The sequence below is a fragment of the Gigantopelta aegis genome, chromosome 1 (genome assembly GCF_016097555.1).
Source record: "Gigantopelta aegis isolate Gae_Host chromosome 1, Gae_host_genome, whole genome shotgun sequence".
Lineage (NCBI taxonomy): Eukaryota > Metazoa > Mollusca > Gastropoda > Neomphalida > Peltospiridae > Gigantopelta > Gigantopelta aegis.
Genome location: NC_054699.1, coordinates 27,573,814 through 27,588,636, shown reverse-complemented (window position 1 = coordinate 27,588,636; position 14,823 = coordinate 27,573,814). Strand labels below are relative to the sequence as shown.

General features: G+C 35.3%; 1 protein-coding gene across 1 annotated transcript in view; it reads left to right on the top strand.

The window, feature by feature from the left end:
* LOC121373280 (tyrosine-protein kinase HTK16-like) overlaps positions 1-14,823 on the top strand; it is a 47,125-nt gene that overhangs the window by 20,408 nt on the left and 11,894 nt on the right. The window contains exons 6-14 of the mRNA XM_041499854.1: positions 640-780; positions 4,061-4,166; positions 4,310-4,377; positions 6,572-6,709; positions 7,578-7,592; positions 8,275-8,284; positions 8,975-9,058; positions 13,982-14,109; positions 14,430-14,517. Of these exons, the coding sequence (XP_041355788.1) occupies positions 640-780; positions 4,061-4,166; positions 4,310-4,377; positions 6,572-6,709; positions 7,578-7,592; positions 8,275-8,284; positions 8,975-9,058; positions 13,982-14,109; positions 14,430-14,517 (778 nt within the window). The remainder of the gene's footprint in view (positions 1-639; positions 781-4,060; positions 4,167-4,309; positions 4,378-6,571; positions 6,710-7,577; positions 7,593-8,274; positions 8,285-8,974; positions 9,059-13,981; positions 14,110-14,429; positions 14,518-14,823) is intronic.

Here is a 14,823-nt window from a genome sequence, read left to right as displayed (position 1 = left end):
TAACACAATTTAAAGATTTGCCAAATAACAAATTAATTCTGTTGTATTGATGTGCATTTGTTTTTTAAATTTTTTATCAAGTATCTGTAATAATTTTTGTTCAAATCAGACAATAGTCAATTTGGTCTTATAATTGCTTTATCATGTACTGTTACAGATTAAGTTTAACTTCCTTGGAAATGTACCTCTTTTTTCACAGAGTCATGACCCTTGAACTTAGAAGATATGAAAATTTGTTGGACCCGATAAGGAACATGTATTGCTTTAGCAGTACTTTTTGAATGTTTGTTTAATATATCTAGATTAATCATGAATTTTACGTCATCAGTTAAATCCAATACACAGTGAAACCTGTCTAAACCAGACCAAGACGTGGACCTACTATTTATCTGATTTAGACAGAATCCAGTATATAGAGGGTCACATTTTAAAATTTAGAAAATCTGTCACCATGAAACTTGGCCAGGTTTGATAGGATTCTGGTTTGTTCAGGATCCACTTTAGACAGTATACATTGTATTAATTAAAATTTGTTTTCACCAAACCCATCTATGAAAGGAGTTGTTCATGTTAACTATTTTTAGGATTATGATTTTCTCTGGTTGAATATCGTTGTTTTACGATGTGTCTTTGATTCAGAGAGCTTGTGTAAACAATCATCCGGGGTCTGTCGCCATTCTGATGAGCAAGGGTCACAGTAATGCCCAGGAACGGTGTCCTCACAATGGCTGGGTGCCCATGCATGAAGCGGCCATGAAAGGTTACATCAACTGTATAAAGGTAGGTGTCCACTAAACACGTCTTCACATCAACTGTATAAAGGTAGGTGTCCACTAAACACGTCTTCACATCAACTGTATAAAGGTAGGTGTCCACTAAATGCTTCTTCACATCACATCAACTGTATAAAGGTAGGTGTCCACTAAACACGTCTTCACATCACATCAACTGTATAAAGGTAGATGTCCACTAAACACGTCTTCACATCAACTGTATAAAGGTAGGTGTCCACTAAATGCTTCTTCACATCACATCAACTGTATAAAGGTAGGTGTCCACTAAACGCGTCTTCACATCAACTGTATAAAGGTAGGTGTCCACTAAACACGTCTTCACATCAACTGTATAAAGGTAGGTGTCCACTAAATGCTTCTTCACATCACATCAACTGTATAAAGGTAGGTGTCCACTAAACACGTCTTCACATCAACTGTATAAAGGTAGGTGTCCACTAAACACGTCTTCACATCAACTGTATAAAGGTTGATGTCCACTAAAAGCTTCTTCACATCAACTGTATAAAGGTAGGTGTCCACTAAAAGCTTCTTCACATCAACTGTATAAAGGTAGGTGTCCACTAAAAGCTTCTTCACATCAACTGTATAAAGGTAGGTGTCCACTAAACTCTTCTTCATATCACATCAACTGTATAAAGGTAGGTGTCCACTAAAAGCTTCTTCACATCACATCAACTGTATAAAGGTAGGTGTCCACTAAACGCGTCTTCACATCAACTGTATAAAGGTAGGTGTCCACTAAACTCTTCTTCACATCACATCAACTGTATAAAGGTAGGTGTCCACTAAAATGCTTCTTCACATCACATCAACTGTATAAAGGTAGGTGTCCACTAAACTCTTCTTCACATCACATCAACTGTATAAAGGTAGGTGTCCACTAAAAGCTTCTTCACATCAACTGTATAAAGGTAGGTGTCCACTAAAACTCTTCTTCACTAAAATCACATCAACTGTATAAAGGTAGGTGTCCACTAAACTCTTCTTCATATCACATCAACTGTATAAAGGTAGGTGTCCACTAAAAGCTTCTATCACATCAACTGTATAAAGGTAGGTGTCCACTAAACTCTTCTTCATATCACGTCAACTGTATAAAGGTAGGTATCCATTAAAAGCTTCTTCACATCAACTGTATAAAGGTAGATGTCCACTAAACGCGTCTTCACATCAACTGTATAAAGGTAGGTGTCCACTAAACGCGTCTTCACATCAACTGTATAAAGGTAGGTGTCCACTAAATGCTTCTTCACATCAACAGTGTTCGAGATTAACGGTATCCCGATATCAAGAAATACCAGGATTTAATTTTGGATACCAGACTTCAAGAACCCAGTATCCCACCGGGATACCATACAATGTTGTTGGGTTTTTTAATCTTACATTTTTATTTTTTGCTCAACAATGAAAGTCGTCATTTACTGGTGAAGTTAAGTAACAATATTTTCCAGCTCGTACCCAGTCTAATGCTATGCCATAACAATATCTCCCCCAACTCATACCCAGTCTAATGCTAATGCTATTGTTTTTGTTGGATGTTTCCTCCTTTCAAATTTTATTTGAGATATTGATTCCACATCTGCAAAAAATTTATACAGATACATGTAGGTTTATCATTAATAATGTCAGATTCATTTATAAATTACTGCTAAATATTAATTTATGTTAGTATTATTCAAAAATAGATTCTGTTTGATTGCAAATTTCACGAATTCCGCAATTGCAGCATTGCAATAGAGACTGGGAACGAGAACAGTGTCGTCCAAGTTTGTTACAATGTTATTTATGAATTTCATTTAAGTGGGATACTAAATTCTCAGGTGGGATACCAGATTTTGAAATGTTAGTATCCAACTGGGATACTGCCCCAAATTTTTAATCTTGAACACTACATCAACTGTATAAAGGTAGGTGTCCACTAAATGCTTCTTCATATCAAATCACATCAACTGTATAACGGTGGGTGTCCACTAAACGCTTCTTCACATCACATCAACTGTATAAAGGTAGGTGTCCACTAAATGCTTCTTCACATCACATCAACTGTATAAAGGTAGGTGTCGACTAAACACTTCTTCACATCACATCAACTGTATAAAGGTAGGTGTCCATTAAACACTTCTTCACATCACATCAACTGTATAAAGGTAGCTGTCCACTAAACACTTCTTCACATCACATCTACTGTATAAAGATAGGTGTCCACTAAACACTTCTTCACATCACATCAACTGTATAAAGGTACATGTAGGTGTCCATTAAACACTTCTTCACATCACATCAACTGTATAAAGGTAAGTGTCCACTAAACTCTTCTTCACATCACATCAACTGTATAAAGTAGGTGTCCACTAAACACTTACTTCACATTACGGGTTGGATACAGCATAAAAATTATAGTGCCAATAGGGTGAATGAAAATAAATTGTTATGGACACTTGTCAAATTTAACTAGCCCTCAAATTCTTGCACTTCTCAGGTTTGCCAAAAAACCCAAATGATTTATACTTAAAATTTGTGTTAATTTTATAAATTCCGGTCATTTTTAGTGTGTTTGTGTGTGTGTGTGTGTGTGTGTGACTTTTAATTATGCTTACAGAGGTTTCGAGCATGTTCATCCCAGGTTCTGCCTCAGGATAGCCGGAAACCCAACCCGGGACGGATAATTTTTAGTCCAGTAAAACATATTCCCATGACATATAACACTGGAATGCCATGTGTGACCACCAGTCTGTGTATGGACTGTGTAGTATCACTGATAGTAAACATATAAACCAGCATATCACAATAAGTTGTGAGAGGCATACAGCTTTTATTATTTTATTTCATATAACTTCTTCTTTGAAATTCTACTGAAGTTCAATGCCACACCTTCAATATCTGATTATTTTGCTTCTTTCAGATGCTAGTAAAGTTCAATGCCACACCTTCAATATCTGATTCTTTTGCTTTTTCAGATGCTACTGAAGTTCAATGCCACACCTTCAATATCTGATTATTTTGCTTCTTTCAGATGCTAGTGAAGTTCAATGCCACACCTTTAATATCTGATTTTGCTTCTTTCAGATGCTACTCAATGTAGGTTTTGCTTCTTTCAGATGCTAGTGAAGTTCAATGCCACACCTTCAATATCTGATTGTTGCTTCTTTCAGATGCTAGTGAAGTTCAATGTCACATCTTCAATATCTGATTATTTTGCTTTTTCAGATGGTACTGAATTTCAATGCCACACCTTCAATATCTGATTCTTTTGCTTCTTTCAGATGCTAGTGAAGTTCAATGCTGCATCTTTCCCTCGGAGTAAAAACAATGAAACTCCTTGGGACCTTGCTGAAAAGTATGGACGACGAGATTGTGTTCAGTTTTTTGGTGAGTCAGTAATAGCAAAATAGCTATGTCATATTGTGTTCCTCTTTTATCTTTCTTTATCATTTGCTTAGGGTTTGTTTTGTTTTTTGGTGGGCTGTGGGGGTCAGTTTAAATAATATGCACTCTTTGTTTTCTTTCAACAGGATCTTATAAATTAGCTGATCTTCCACACAAGCCCAAGGAATGGTTCCACCCTGAAGTCAATAGACAGGTACAGACTCCATGTTTAAAAAAAAGTTAAAAGTCTGTGCTTGAAGCTTTAAAGTGACAGATCCTAGTTAAAAAAAAACAAAGTTTATTTTTCACTATTAAAGCCATTTTTTATAATTTAAATCAGATATTAGCATGGGCCTATTGTGATTCGAGGTACTTAATAATTGTATTAGTATATTTTAAAACTGTTTTTTAATTTTATTATAATTATTAGTTGAAGAAACATTTTAATTCAGTTGTTACTAAAACCAATAATGCAGAAAAATCTACATATTTTATGCAATCAAAAGTACACACATGCTTACAATCGGCCTAATTCTGCTCACTGAATGAAAAAAAACGTAACTATTCAGTCATGTTATTTACTATTTTTAAGTATAAAACAGGGTTCGCACGGGCCTGGAAAAGTCCTTGAATTTTGACGTAGTACTTGAAAAGTACTGGAATTTTGCAAATTCAGAAAAGGTCCTGGAAAAGTACAGGAATTTCATTAAAAACTACTTGAAAATTGCCGAAATGTACTTGAGTTTTTTTACAAGCAGAATGTCTCTCTTACTGATTAAAATCTGGAAAAATAATAAGTATTTGCTGACGTATTTCTCGGGTATTTGTCGTAATCAAAACCCGGAAGTAATATGTATTACTGCCGATATAGATAGACTGGCATACAAGTCCTTGTTGCGCTTGCTATATGCACCACAGTGTGAAGATTTAAGTAGACTGGGCTGCTGTCTACTGGAAACAGCGCATTACTAATAGTTGAACTGGTTTATGAGCGAGACAGGTAGCTTGAATGAGCATCTGGATTAGTTGAAGAAACCTTTTAATTCAATGTTACTTGTGCTGCAGAAAGGGTCACTGTAGTTGATGCAATCAAAAGTACAAACTGCTTGTACAATGTGCCAAAGACTACTTCAAAAACTGAAAAATATACTTGAAAAGTACTTGAATTTCTGTTCATCAGGTCTGTATGAACCATGTAAAAGCACAAAATGTCATAAAAGCAAAGTATGTACATGTAACTGTAATTTGCATGACTGAATTTTTCTCTTGAAGAAATCAACAAAAACAGAACTGTTTTTATAATTATTTTTATTGATTTAGCGGTCAGCAGATTGCTGCATGGTGTTTAAAATAATGTGGGACAAACTTCTTTTTTAAATTTTAAATAGCTTTGGTTATTTCAATTTTTATTTTTTATCTAAATATATTATTATTTTAATATTTATTCAAATATAATATTGTAGTAATAGTAATATTTTTAAAGTAACTCCTTAGTTTACTTTTTAAAGTAAAACTATTGATCTACATGTACATCCTTAGTTTAATTGGGGTGGGATGCAGCCCAATTAATATATATTTTGGGCATAATTGCCACAAATTAAGAAAACTACAAATGTTTTAGCTGACATATGGGTCATGTGTTTTTGACCAATTTTGGTTCCTGTGTAGAAAAGAAAGAATTGTTAAGGTAAAATGTAGCACAGAATTGGATATACTTAAAATGTCTTAGCTAATTGACTGTGTACACGTCTTACTGTGAGACTGGGAATATAAACAAAGAGTAAATGGCGTTATATTTTAAAAAGGGTAGGAATTCCAAATGGCACGACTTAATAGAGACAACGACTCAACAGGGTGAGAGTATACTTAATATATTTTATTGTTTAGAATATCCATTTCCGTAGATCCAAAGTGTTGATGGTCAAGATGTTCCTGAACCTCTTTTAGATATTGGCACGTAAATAAAGTAACAGTAACTGCTGAAGGTCATCCTGGTGTTTGTAATGCCCAAAACTTATAACTCTAGAAATTCATGTAGTTCCGAGAAGCAATGCGTTCTACTCTATTTTTAATTACATTTTCCTGTTTTAACGTCACAGACTCTCGTTTCACTCTGTTGTAACTTTATCCAGACGTGTTATAGGTTTGTAAATATTCGAACCAAATGGGCTTTTTCTCATTCCATCCAGTCCACCACGACTGATATATCAAAGGTCGTTGTATATGCTGTCCTGTCTGTCGTATGGTGTATATAAAAGATCCCTTGCTACTAATGAAACAATGTAGCGGGCTTCCTCTCTAAGACTTTGTCAAAATTTTCAAATGTTTGACATCCAATATCTGATGATTAATAAATCAATGTGCTCTAGTGGTATCATTAAACAAAATCAACTTTTACTTTATTACAGGGTGTGCAGGAGTTGTTTGAAGTGAAGGGAATGCGCGATGGACTGTTCCTCATCCAACGAAGTCGTAAACAGCCCGGATGGCACATTCTCAGCCTTTGTTACAATCGTAGAATGTTCAACTACGAGATTCGAATCACGGTTAGTGAGACCATCTTCTTTAAAATATACCACTCGTATTAACTTTCTACCTGTGAGGCAGATATAGAAGTCTGTCTGTCTGTCTGTCTGTATCTCTCTCTCTCTGTCTCTCTCTCTCTCTCTCTCTCTCTCTCTCTCTCTCTCTCTCTCTCTCTCTCTCTCTCTCTCTCTCTGGATATGTGTTTGTTTGTGTTCTTGCGAAGACAAGAAAGTTAATATATTGATATGTTCTGTCAGTTTGTGTATGGTGATGTGTATGTGTTTGTTTCTGTATCTACTGTCGGTATGGTGATGTACCTTGTGTCTGACTGCAGTATTGTGATGTGTATTGTGTACAGGCTGGTAGGTACTGGGTGTCGTGATCCCAGTCGAGTGCATGTGATGTGTTTAATTTCAGGATACCACCGCAGTAAATTGTGAGTGTGTGTTGTGCTTGTTTCATGGGTATGGTGAAACCACATGCACCGACCAGTGATCCATAACTGGTTCAGTGATAAGTGATGTGGTTTGTGCTTCCTGCCTGTGGGAATGCAAATGTGTGATCCCTTGCTGCTAATCGGAAGAGTAGCCCATGTAGTGTTGTGTTTGTTTCCTCTCAAAATTTGTATGGTGATTAACCATATGTCTGACGCCATATAACCGTAAATAAAATGTGTTGAGTGCGTCGTTAAATCACGGTATGGTGATGTGTGTTGTGTTTTTTTCCATTCCAAACCATTGTTGTGTGTTGTAGATCATCTTCATGTTGTGATGTATTGCCAGATAGACTATGTGATCTGTGTTCTGTTTGTTTCAGGATATCGTTTTGTTTGTATTCTTTTCATGACTATCGTGATATGGTCATGTGTGTTGTGTTAATTTGTTTCAGGACTACCGCAGTATGGTGATATGTGTTGTGTTTGTTTCATGGTATGGTGATGTGTATTGTGTTTGATTCAGGACTACCGTGGTATGATGATGTGTTTTGTGTTTGTTTCACAGTATGGTGATGTGTGTTGTGTTTGTTTTATGGTATGGTGATGTGTGTTGTGTTTGTATTATGGTATGGTGATGTGTGTTGTGTTTGTTTTAGGACTACCATGGTGAAGTGATGTATCTTGTTTCAGGACTACCGTAGTATGGTGATGTGTGTTGTGTTTGTTTCATGGTATGGTGATGTGTGTTGTGTTTGTTTCATGGTATGGTGATGTGTGTTGTGTTTGTTTCATGGTATGGTGATGTGTGTTGTGTTTGTTTCATGGTATGGTGATGTGTGTTGTGTTCGTTTTTCATGTTATGGTAATGTGTGTTGTTTGTGTCTCAGGACTACCACGGTATGGTGATGTGTGTTATATTTGTTTCAGGACTACCATGGTATGGTGATGTGTGTTGTGTTTGTTTCAGGACTACCACGGTATGGTGATGTATGTTGTGTTTGTTTCATGGTATGGTGATATGTGTTGTGTTTGTTTCAGGACTACTGCAGTATGGTGATGTGTGTTGTGTTTGTTTCAGGACTACCACGGTATGGTGATGTGTGTTGTGTTTGTTTCACGGTATGGTGATGTGTATTGTGTTTGTTTCAGGACTACCACGGTATGGTGATGTGTGTTGTGTTTGTTTCACGGTATGGTGATGTGTGTTGTGTTTGTTTCAGGACTACCGATCTATTTTAATTTTTCTTTATCTATTGTTTTGTTTATCTATCAGTATCACATTGTTTATTTATCACTTTATTTCTTTATCTTTTTTTCTTTATCTATTTTGTTTCTTTATTTGTTGTTTTGTTTATCTGTCAGTATCACTTTGTTTATTATTTATCTTTTTGTTTATTGACATGTATCTATCTTTCTGTTATCTATCAGTATCACTTTATTTATTATTTTGTTGACTTTGTTTATTTATATATCTTTTTGTTTATCTGTCAGTATCATTGTGTTTATTTATCACTTTATTTATGTCTTATGTCAAACATAAAATAACTATCTGCAAGTCAGGTCCTTGTGCCTGACATAAAATAACTATCTGCAAGTCAGGGCCTTGTGTCTAACATAAAATAACTATCTGCAAGTCAGGGCCTTGTGTCAAACATATGTCTAACATAAAATAACTGTGTGCAAGTCAGGACTTTATATGTCTAACATAAAATAGCTATGTGCAAGTCAGGGCCTTATGTCTAACATAATTGACCACCATCTTGTATCCCATTCCCTTGACTGCTGGGTATGGTCCTGTTTGATCAGTCATTACCCATGTTTGATTATGAGCTTGTTTTGTTTTGACCAGATGGTGAAATGATCGAAGTGCCAAAACATGATGACTACTACAACACAGCTGACATCATGAAAACATCAAAACATGGATCGCAAGGTTAGTCAAAGAGAACTCTACCTGAGTGCCTATTAGATGTCATCAATATTGTAGAGTTGTTGTTTTAATATAGAATATCACATATGTCTGTTTGATACAGCTTATATTACACTGAGTAAATTATTTTAATAGAGAATAACACGACTGTCTGTTAGATACAAGTTATATTATTCTAAGTTGTTTTAATAGAGAATAACACAAATGTCTGCCAGATGCAGCTCATATTAAACTGAGTTGTTTTAATAGAGAATAGCATGACTGTCCATTAGAAACAGCTTATATTACACTAAGTGGTTTTAATAGAGAATAACACAAATGTCTGTTAGATACAGCTCATATTAAACTGAGTTGTTTTCATAGAGAATAACACAAATGTCCATTAGATACAGCTCATATTATCTCTGAGTTGTTTTCATAGAGAATAACACAAATGTCCATTAGATACAGCTCATATTATCTCTGAGTTGTTTTCATAGAGAATAACACAAATGTCCATTAGATACAGCTTGTATTACACTGAGTGGTTTAAACAATATTTATTCCCAATTATAATGCTGGATGGGGATTGGCCAACAGGCAAAATGCCTATATCAAGGCCTCTCCCTACAATTTGAAAATGTTATTCAGGTTCACACAAGATGACAGACCAATGGTAAATTCCATGATTCCAAATCTTAAAGGCATATATTCCCACGGGCAAATTTACAAATCCCAGGTCGACCAAGGATTATAAATAAAAGAAACCTAGATTACTACTGAGATGGAAGAAAAAGTGGGTTATTTCTATAGTCAGGTGACAACCAGGGGGTGTGTGTGTGGGGGGGGGGGGGGGGGGGGGGGGCTATATGCCTTTAAGAGTGGAAAACAAAATATAAAATCTCAGTCATACATCTCAGATATAATATATACATGGTCAATAATTCTCCATTACCATTACGGTACCTAATACTTATATAACAAACATGTTTGGAAACATTGATATGTTTGGGTATTACATGTATTTCCTATGTGCAGTTATGACGAATGTTGCACTTGGCTTTCCATATGTTTTATGTCCACACAGTACCTCTGGAAAATTCATGCATTTAAGTCAATATACTAGTTCATAGTAGGTGTGTGGACACCCAGCTATTATACACCAGCACGCTGAGTGGTTTTAATAGAGAATAACACAAATGTCTGTTAGATACAGCTTATATTACACTGAGTTGTTTTAATAGAGAATTACATGATTGTCTGTTAGATACAACTTTTATTACATAACACAAATGTCTGTTAGATACAGCTATAATAGAGAATAACACGACTGTCTGTTATAGATATACAGCTTATATTACAGAGATTGTTAATTGCTAATCAGAAGTCTTTGGCTACCATAAGCTATAGGGTTTTCTTATTTCTCTTTCATGGATTGAGAATCTCTTCTGCTGAGTCTACAGTTCATTTGCAGTGTACCTGAGTGAATTTCAAGCACTTCTTGTTTGGCAGGAACCCTCATGATTTAAAATTCTCCAAGGCCACCATTCACTATGCGAAGATGTGTCTTGTTAACGTCGTTTTGCATGCACACTGACTTTTAACTGTTACCATCTTGTCTGAGTAAAACCATCTGTTTTTAAGGGCACAGCTAGTGTTTAGTTTATTACTCCAATGGGTGATTTCATTAACACCTGCCTGTTAAATCTCTAAACAGTCGTTAAATTAAATGCTTTTCATGGGGTCTGTTTTTCCATCCTTTGTTGGTTACTTTTAATAGTTTCCGTGTTAAGTGGTTCAAGCTTCCGTTTAGGTACGAGTACGTGATTTGAATGGTCACAAATTTGTATGACATGTGACAGATACCCCTTCTTTTATTTGTGGGCATCGATGCAGTTGAAGATGCTGAATTTTTTTTATGTTTTTGTCCGACATACGCTGCAGCTCGCAATACCCATTTACTGAAGTATGTGTCATACTTTACTATTTGGAGAGTCTAATTTAAGTGTCCAAGATAATATCTCTATATTTAAATCTGTTCAGAATTTTCTTATTAATAGTAGGCATTTCGAGATCAATTAACCATTTAACCATTCTAACTGTTAGCTATTTATTCTTTGTTTCTTTTATACCTTCCTCTCTTCTACCCCCCCCCCCCCCCCCCAAACTATCCATGTTATCTTTATTGTAATATTGTTCTAGCCATCTTGATGTATAACATATATTTGTTAAATGTAGGGATAGGCCTTAATATAGGCACTTGCCTGTTGGCCAATCCCAAATTTGATCTGCAAATAAATATTGTTTAAACCAAGCTTCAACTATATGGCCTCTTGGATTTGGAACCCATTGCCAACTAGTGAATGATGCCATAGGTCATAGGTCAATTAAGTTGTGTAGAAACAAAATAAAGAAAAGTTTGGATCGTTTGGGGTTTTTGTTTTCAAAACTTAATTTGAACTCTGAGGTTAAGTCTCACCTGGCTTCTTCATATATTTGTTATAACGAATTATTTAAATAAAGAACATGAGTGGCTGTAAGATAGAACTTATATTCCATCAAATCGTTTAAATATGGCAAGAGTGGCTGTTACAGATACAGGGCATAAAATTTGATTTTTTCAGACAAACGATATGTCGTTCGTGTGGGGGTTTTAGTGTTTGCCCGAACGATTTTCTTCAGTGGTTCAGATACAAATGAAAAGGTTAACCGGCAACAGTAATCAAATGAGAATCTAAGATGGGCAATTTTCGTAGCTTTTCTCCAAATTCTTATCATAAATACTAAATTATTATTATTATTTGGTGTGCTGGGACTAACTTGAAAGCTGCCATTTACATTTCAGCACACTACCCCATCGGTTCTGTTACAGGGGAGTACTTGTTGGTGCCAAACAATAGTCTGAGCTTCTGGGTCTGAACGGAAAGACCCGAAGTTCTGCGAATCCTCGATCGATCCAATCAATGCTGCAACTCAGTTTCATCATGTTCTAATTTCCACTTCGTTATTTTAAATTCCCTTATTAAACGTACTATTTTCTTCGCTGTGTATGTCATATTTTAATAAATTGATTTAGCAAGGGTTGTACTTGTTTTCATTACAATACGTTTCAGAATTAATGCATATATTTCGCTTCCTATTTATTGCACACGTTTATTGTGCGCAAGAATATTTACCACAAGACCGCATAGCGGTCGAGTGGTATGTTCTTGCTCACAATAAACGTGTGCAATAAATAGGAAGCGAAAATAACGTATGTGAGGTTCTGTATTTATTACATGTACATACCTTTAAAAAATACATTGTTTTTGTCTCATACCTGCAATGTTGGGCCCATTCTCTTATTATTTTATACCAAAAATAGTTATTATTTTCTGACGAGCGATTTTGCACGAACGATCCGTCGTTCGTGTCGATATTGGTTTTGCATAACCAACAGATGAACGACAAAATCGTTCGTGCCAAATTTTATGCCCTGTAGATACATGTATGTACATCGAGTTGTTTAAATAGAGAATACCACATGGGTGGCTGCGAAATACCAGTTATATTTTCTTGTTGTTTAAATAGAGAACATCACACATGTATCATTTGGATACCATTTATATTTCCTTGTTGTTTAAATAGAGAACAGCACACAGGTGGCATTTAGATACCATTTATATTTCCTTGTTGTTTAAATAGAGAACAGCACACATGTATCATTTAGATACCATTTATATTTCCTTGTTGTTTAAATAGAGAACAGCACACAGGTGGCATTTAGATACCATTTATATTTCCTTGTGGTTTAAATAGAGAACAGCACACCGGTGGCATTTAGATACCATTTATATTTCCTTGTTGTTTAAATAGAGAACAGCACACATGTATCATTTAGATACCATTTATATTTCCTTGTTGTTTAAATAGAGAACAGCATACAGGTGGCATTTAGATACCATTTATATTTCCTTGTGGTTTAAATAGAGAACAGCACACATGTATCATTTAGATACCATTTATATTTCCTTGTGGTTTAAATAGAGAACAGCACACATGTATCATTTAGATACCATTTCTATTTCCTTGTTGTTTAAATAGAGAACAGCACACAGGTGGCATTTAGATACCATTTATGTTTCCTTGTTGTTTAAATAGAGAACAGCACACATGTATCATTTAGATACCATTTCTATTTCATCGTTGTTTAAATAGAGAACAGCACACAGGTGGCATTTAGATACCATTTCTATTTCCTTGTTGTTTAAATAGAGAACAGCACACAGGTGGCATTTAGATACCATTTGTATTTCCTTGTTGTTTAAATAGAGAACAGCACACATGTATCATTTAGATACCATTTATATTTCCTTGTTGTTTAAATAGAGAACAGCACACATGTATCATTTAGATACCATTTATATTTGATCGTTGTTTAAATAGAGAACAGCACACATGTATCATTTAGATACCATTTATATTTCATTGTTGTTTGAATAGAGAATACCACATTGGTGGCTATTAGATACCACTTATATTACATTGTTGTTTAAATAGACAATACCATATGGGTGGCTACTGCATTTAGATATACCACTAATATTTCATTGTTGTTTAAATAGACAATACCACATATGTGTGGCTGTTAGATACATTTTGTACCACTTATATTTCATTGTTGTTTAAATAGACAATACCACATGTGTGGCTGTTAGATACCACTTATATTTCATTGTTATTTAAATAGACAATATACCACATGGGTGGGCAGATACCACTAATATTTCATTGTTGTTTAAATAGAGAATATTACATGAGTTGCTGTTATATATCCATCAGTTTCACAGTGTTGGGGATACATCCAGTGGATACATTGATGTTCTTTGATCTGATGCCCCATGTACACTGTAGGTGAGTGCTGTGTACTGATTGTGAAAGCTTGTCCTTTTCTTCTTTCATTACCAGGCATACCGCGACCCATGTTGCCACCTCGACCCACAGATGACGAGTTTATCAAGAAAACCTCGCTTAAGTCAGGAGACTCGACTGCCACCAGATCACAGCAACCACCACCACCACCACCACCAGCACAGGTAGTACTTACCATGGGGGTAGGGTGGGTTGGCAAGGGGTTTCGACATCATGTACAAGGGTAATGGGCAGACCAGTCAGAATATTTCTCGTGTTAAATCACAATTTTATCAGCATACAAAAAAATCCATTCTATCAATACTACATGTATTGAAATTGAGTATTGTTAAATATAGAAATAAACTTGGAAGGAACAAATCTGTGTGTGTGTGTTCGCACACATGTTGTGTGTGCTTGCATGCATGCATGCATTTATATGTGTGCATGGAGGGATGGTAGGATGAAGTAGTGTGACTAACGTGTGAAATTTTTTAATTTGCAGCCTCCACCTAACAAGCAGTTGCCCAAGCCAGAAATACCAGAAATCAAAACAAACCTCAATATTCTCAGAATCAAGGATATTAAGATAGGTATGTATTTCAGTGTGGTTCTCTTCTTAATATCAAGGATATTATGATTGGTATGTATTTCAGTCTGATTCTCTTCTTAAAATCAGGATATTATCATAGGTATATATTTCAGTCTGATTCTCTTCTTAAAATCAAGGATATTATCATAGGTATGTATTTCAGTCTGGTTCTCTTCTTAAAATCAGGATATTATCATAGGTATATATTTCAGTCTGATTCTCTTCTTAAAATCAAGGATATTATCATAGGTACGTATTTCAGTCTGGTTCTCTTCTTAAAATCATGATATTATCATACATGTAGGTA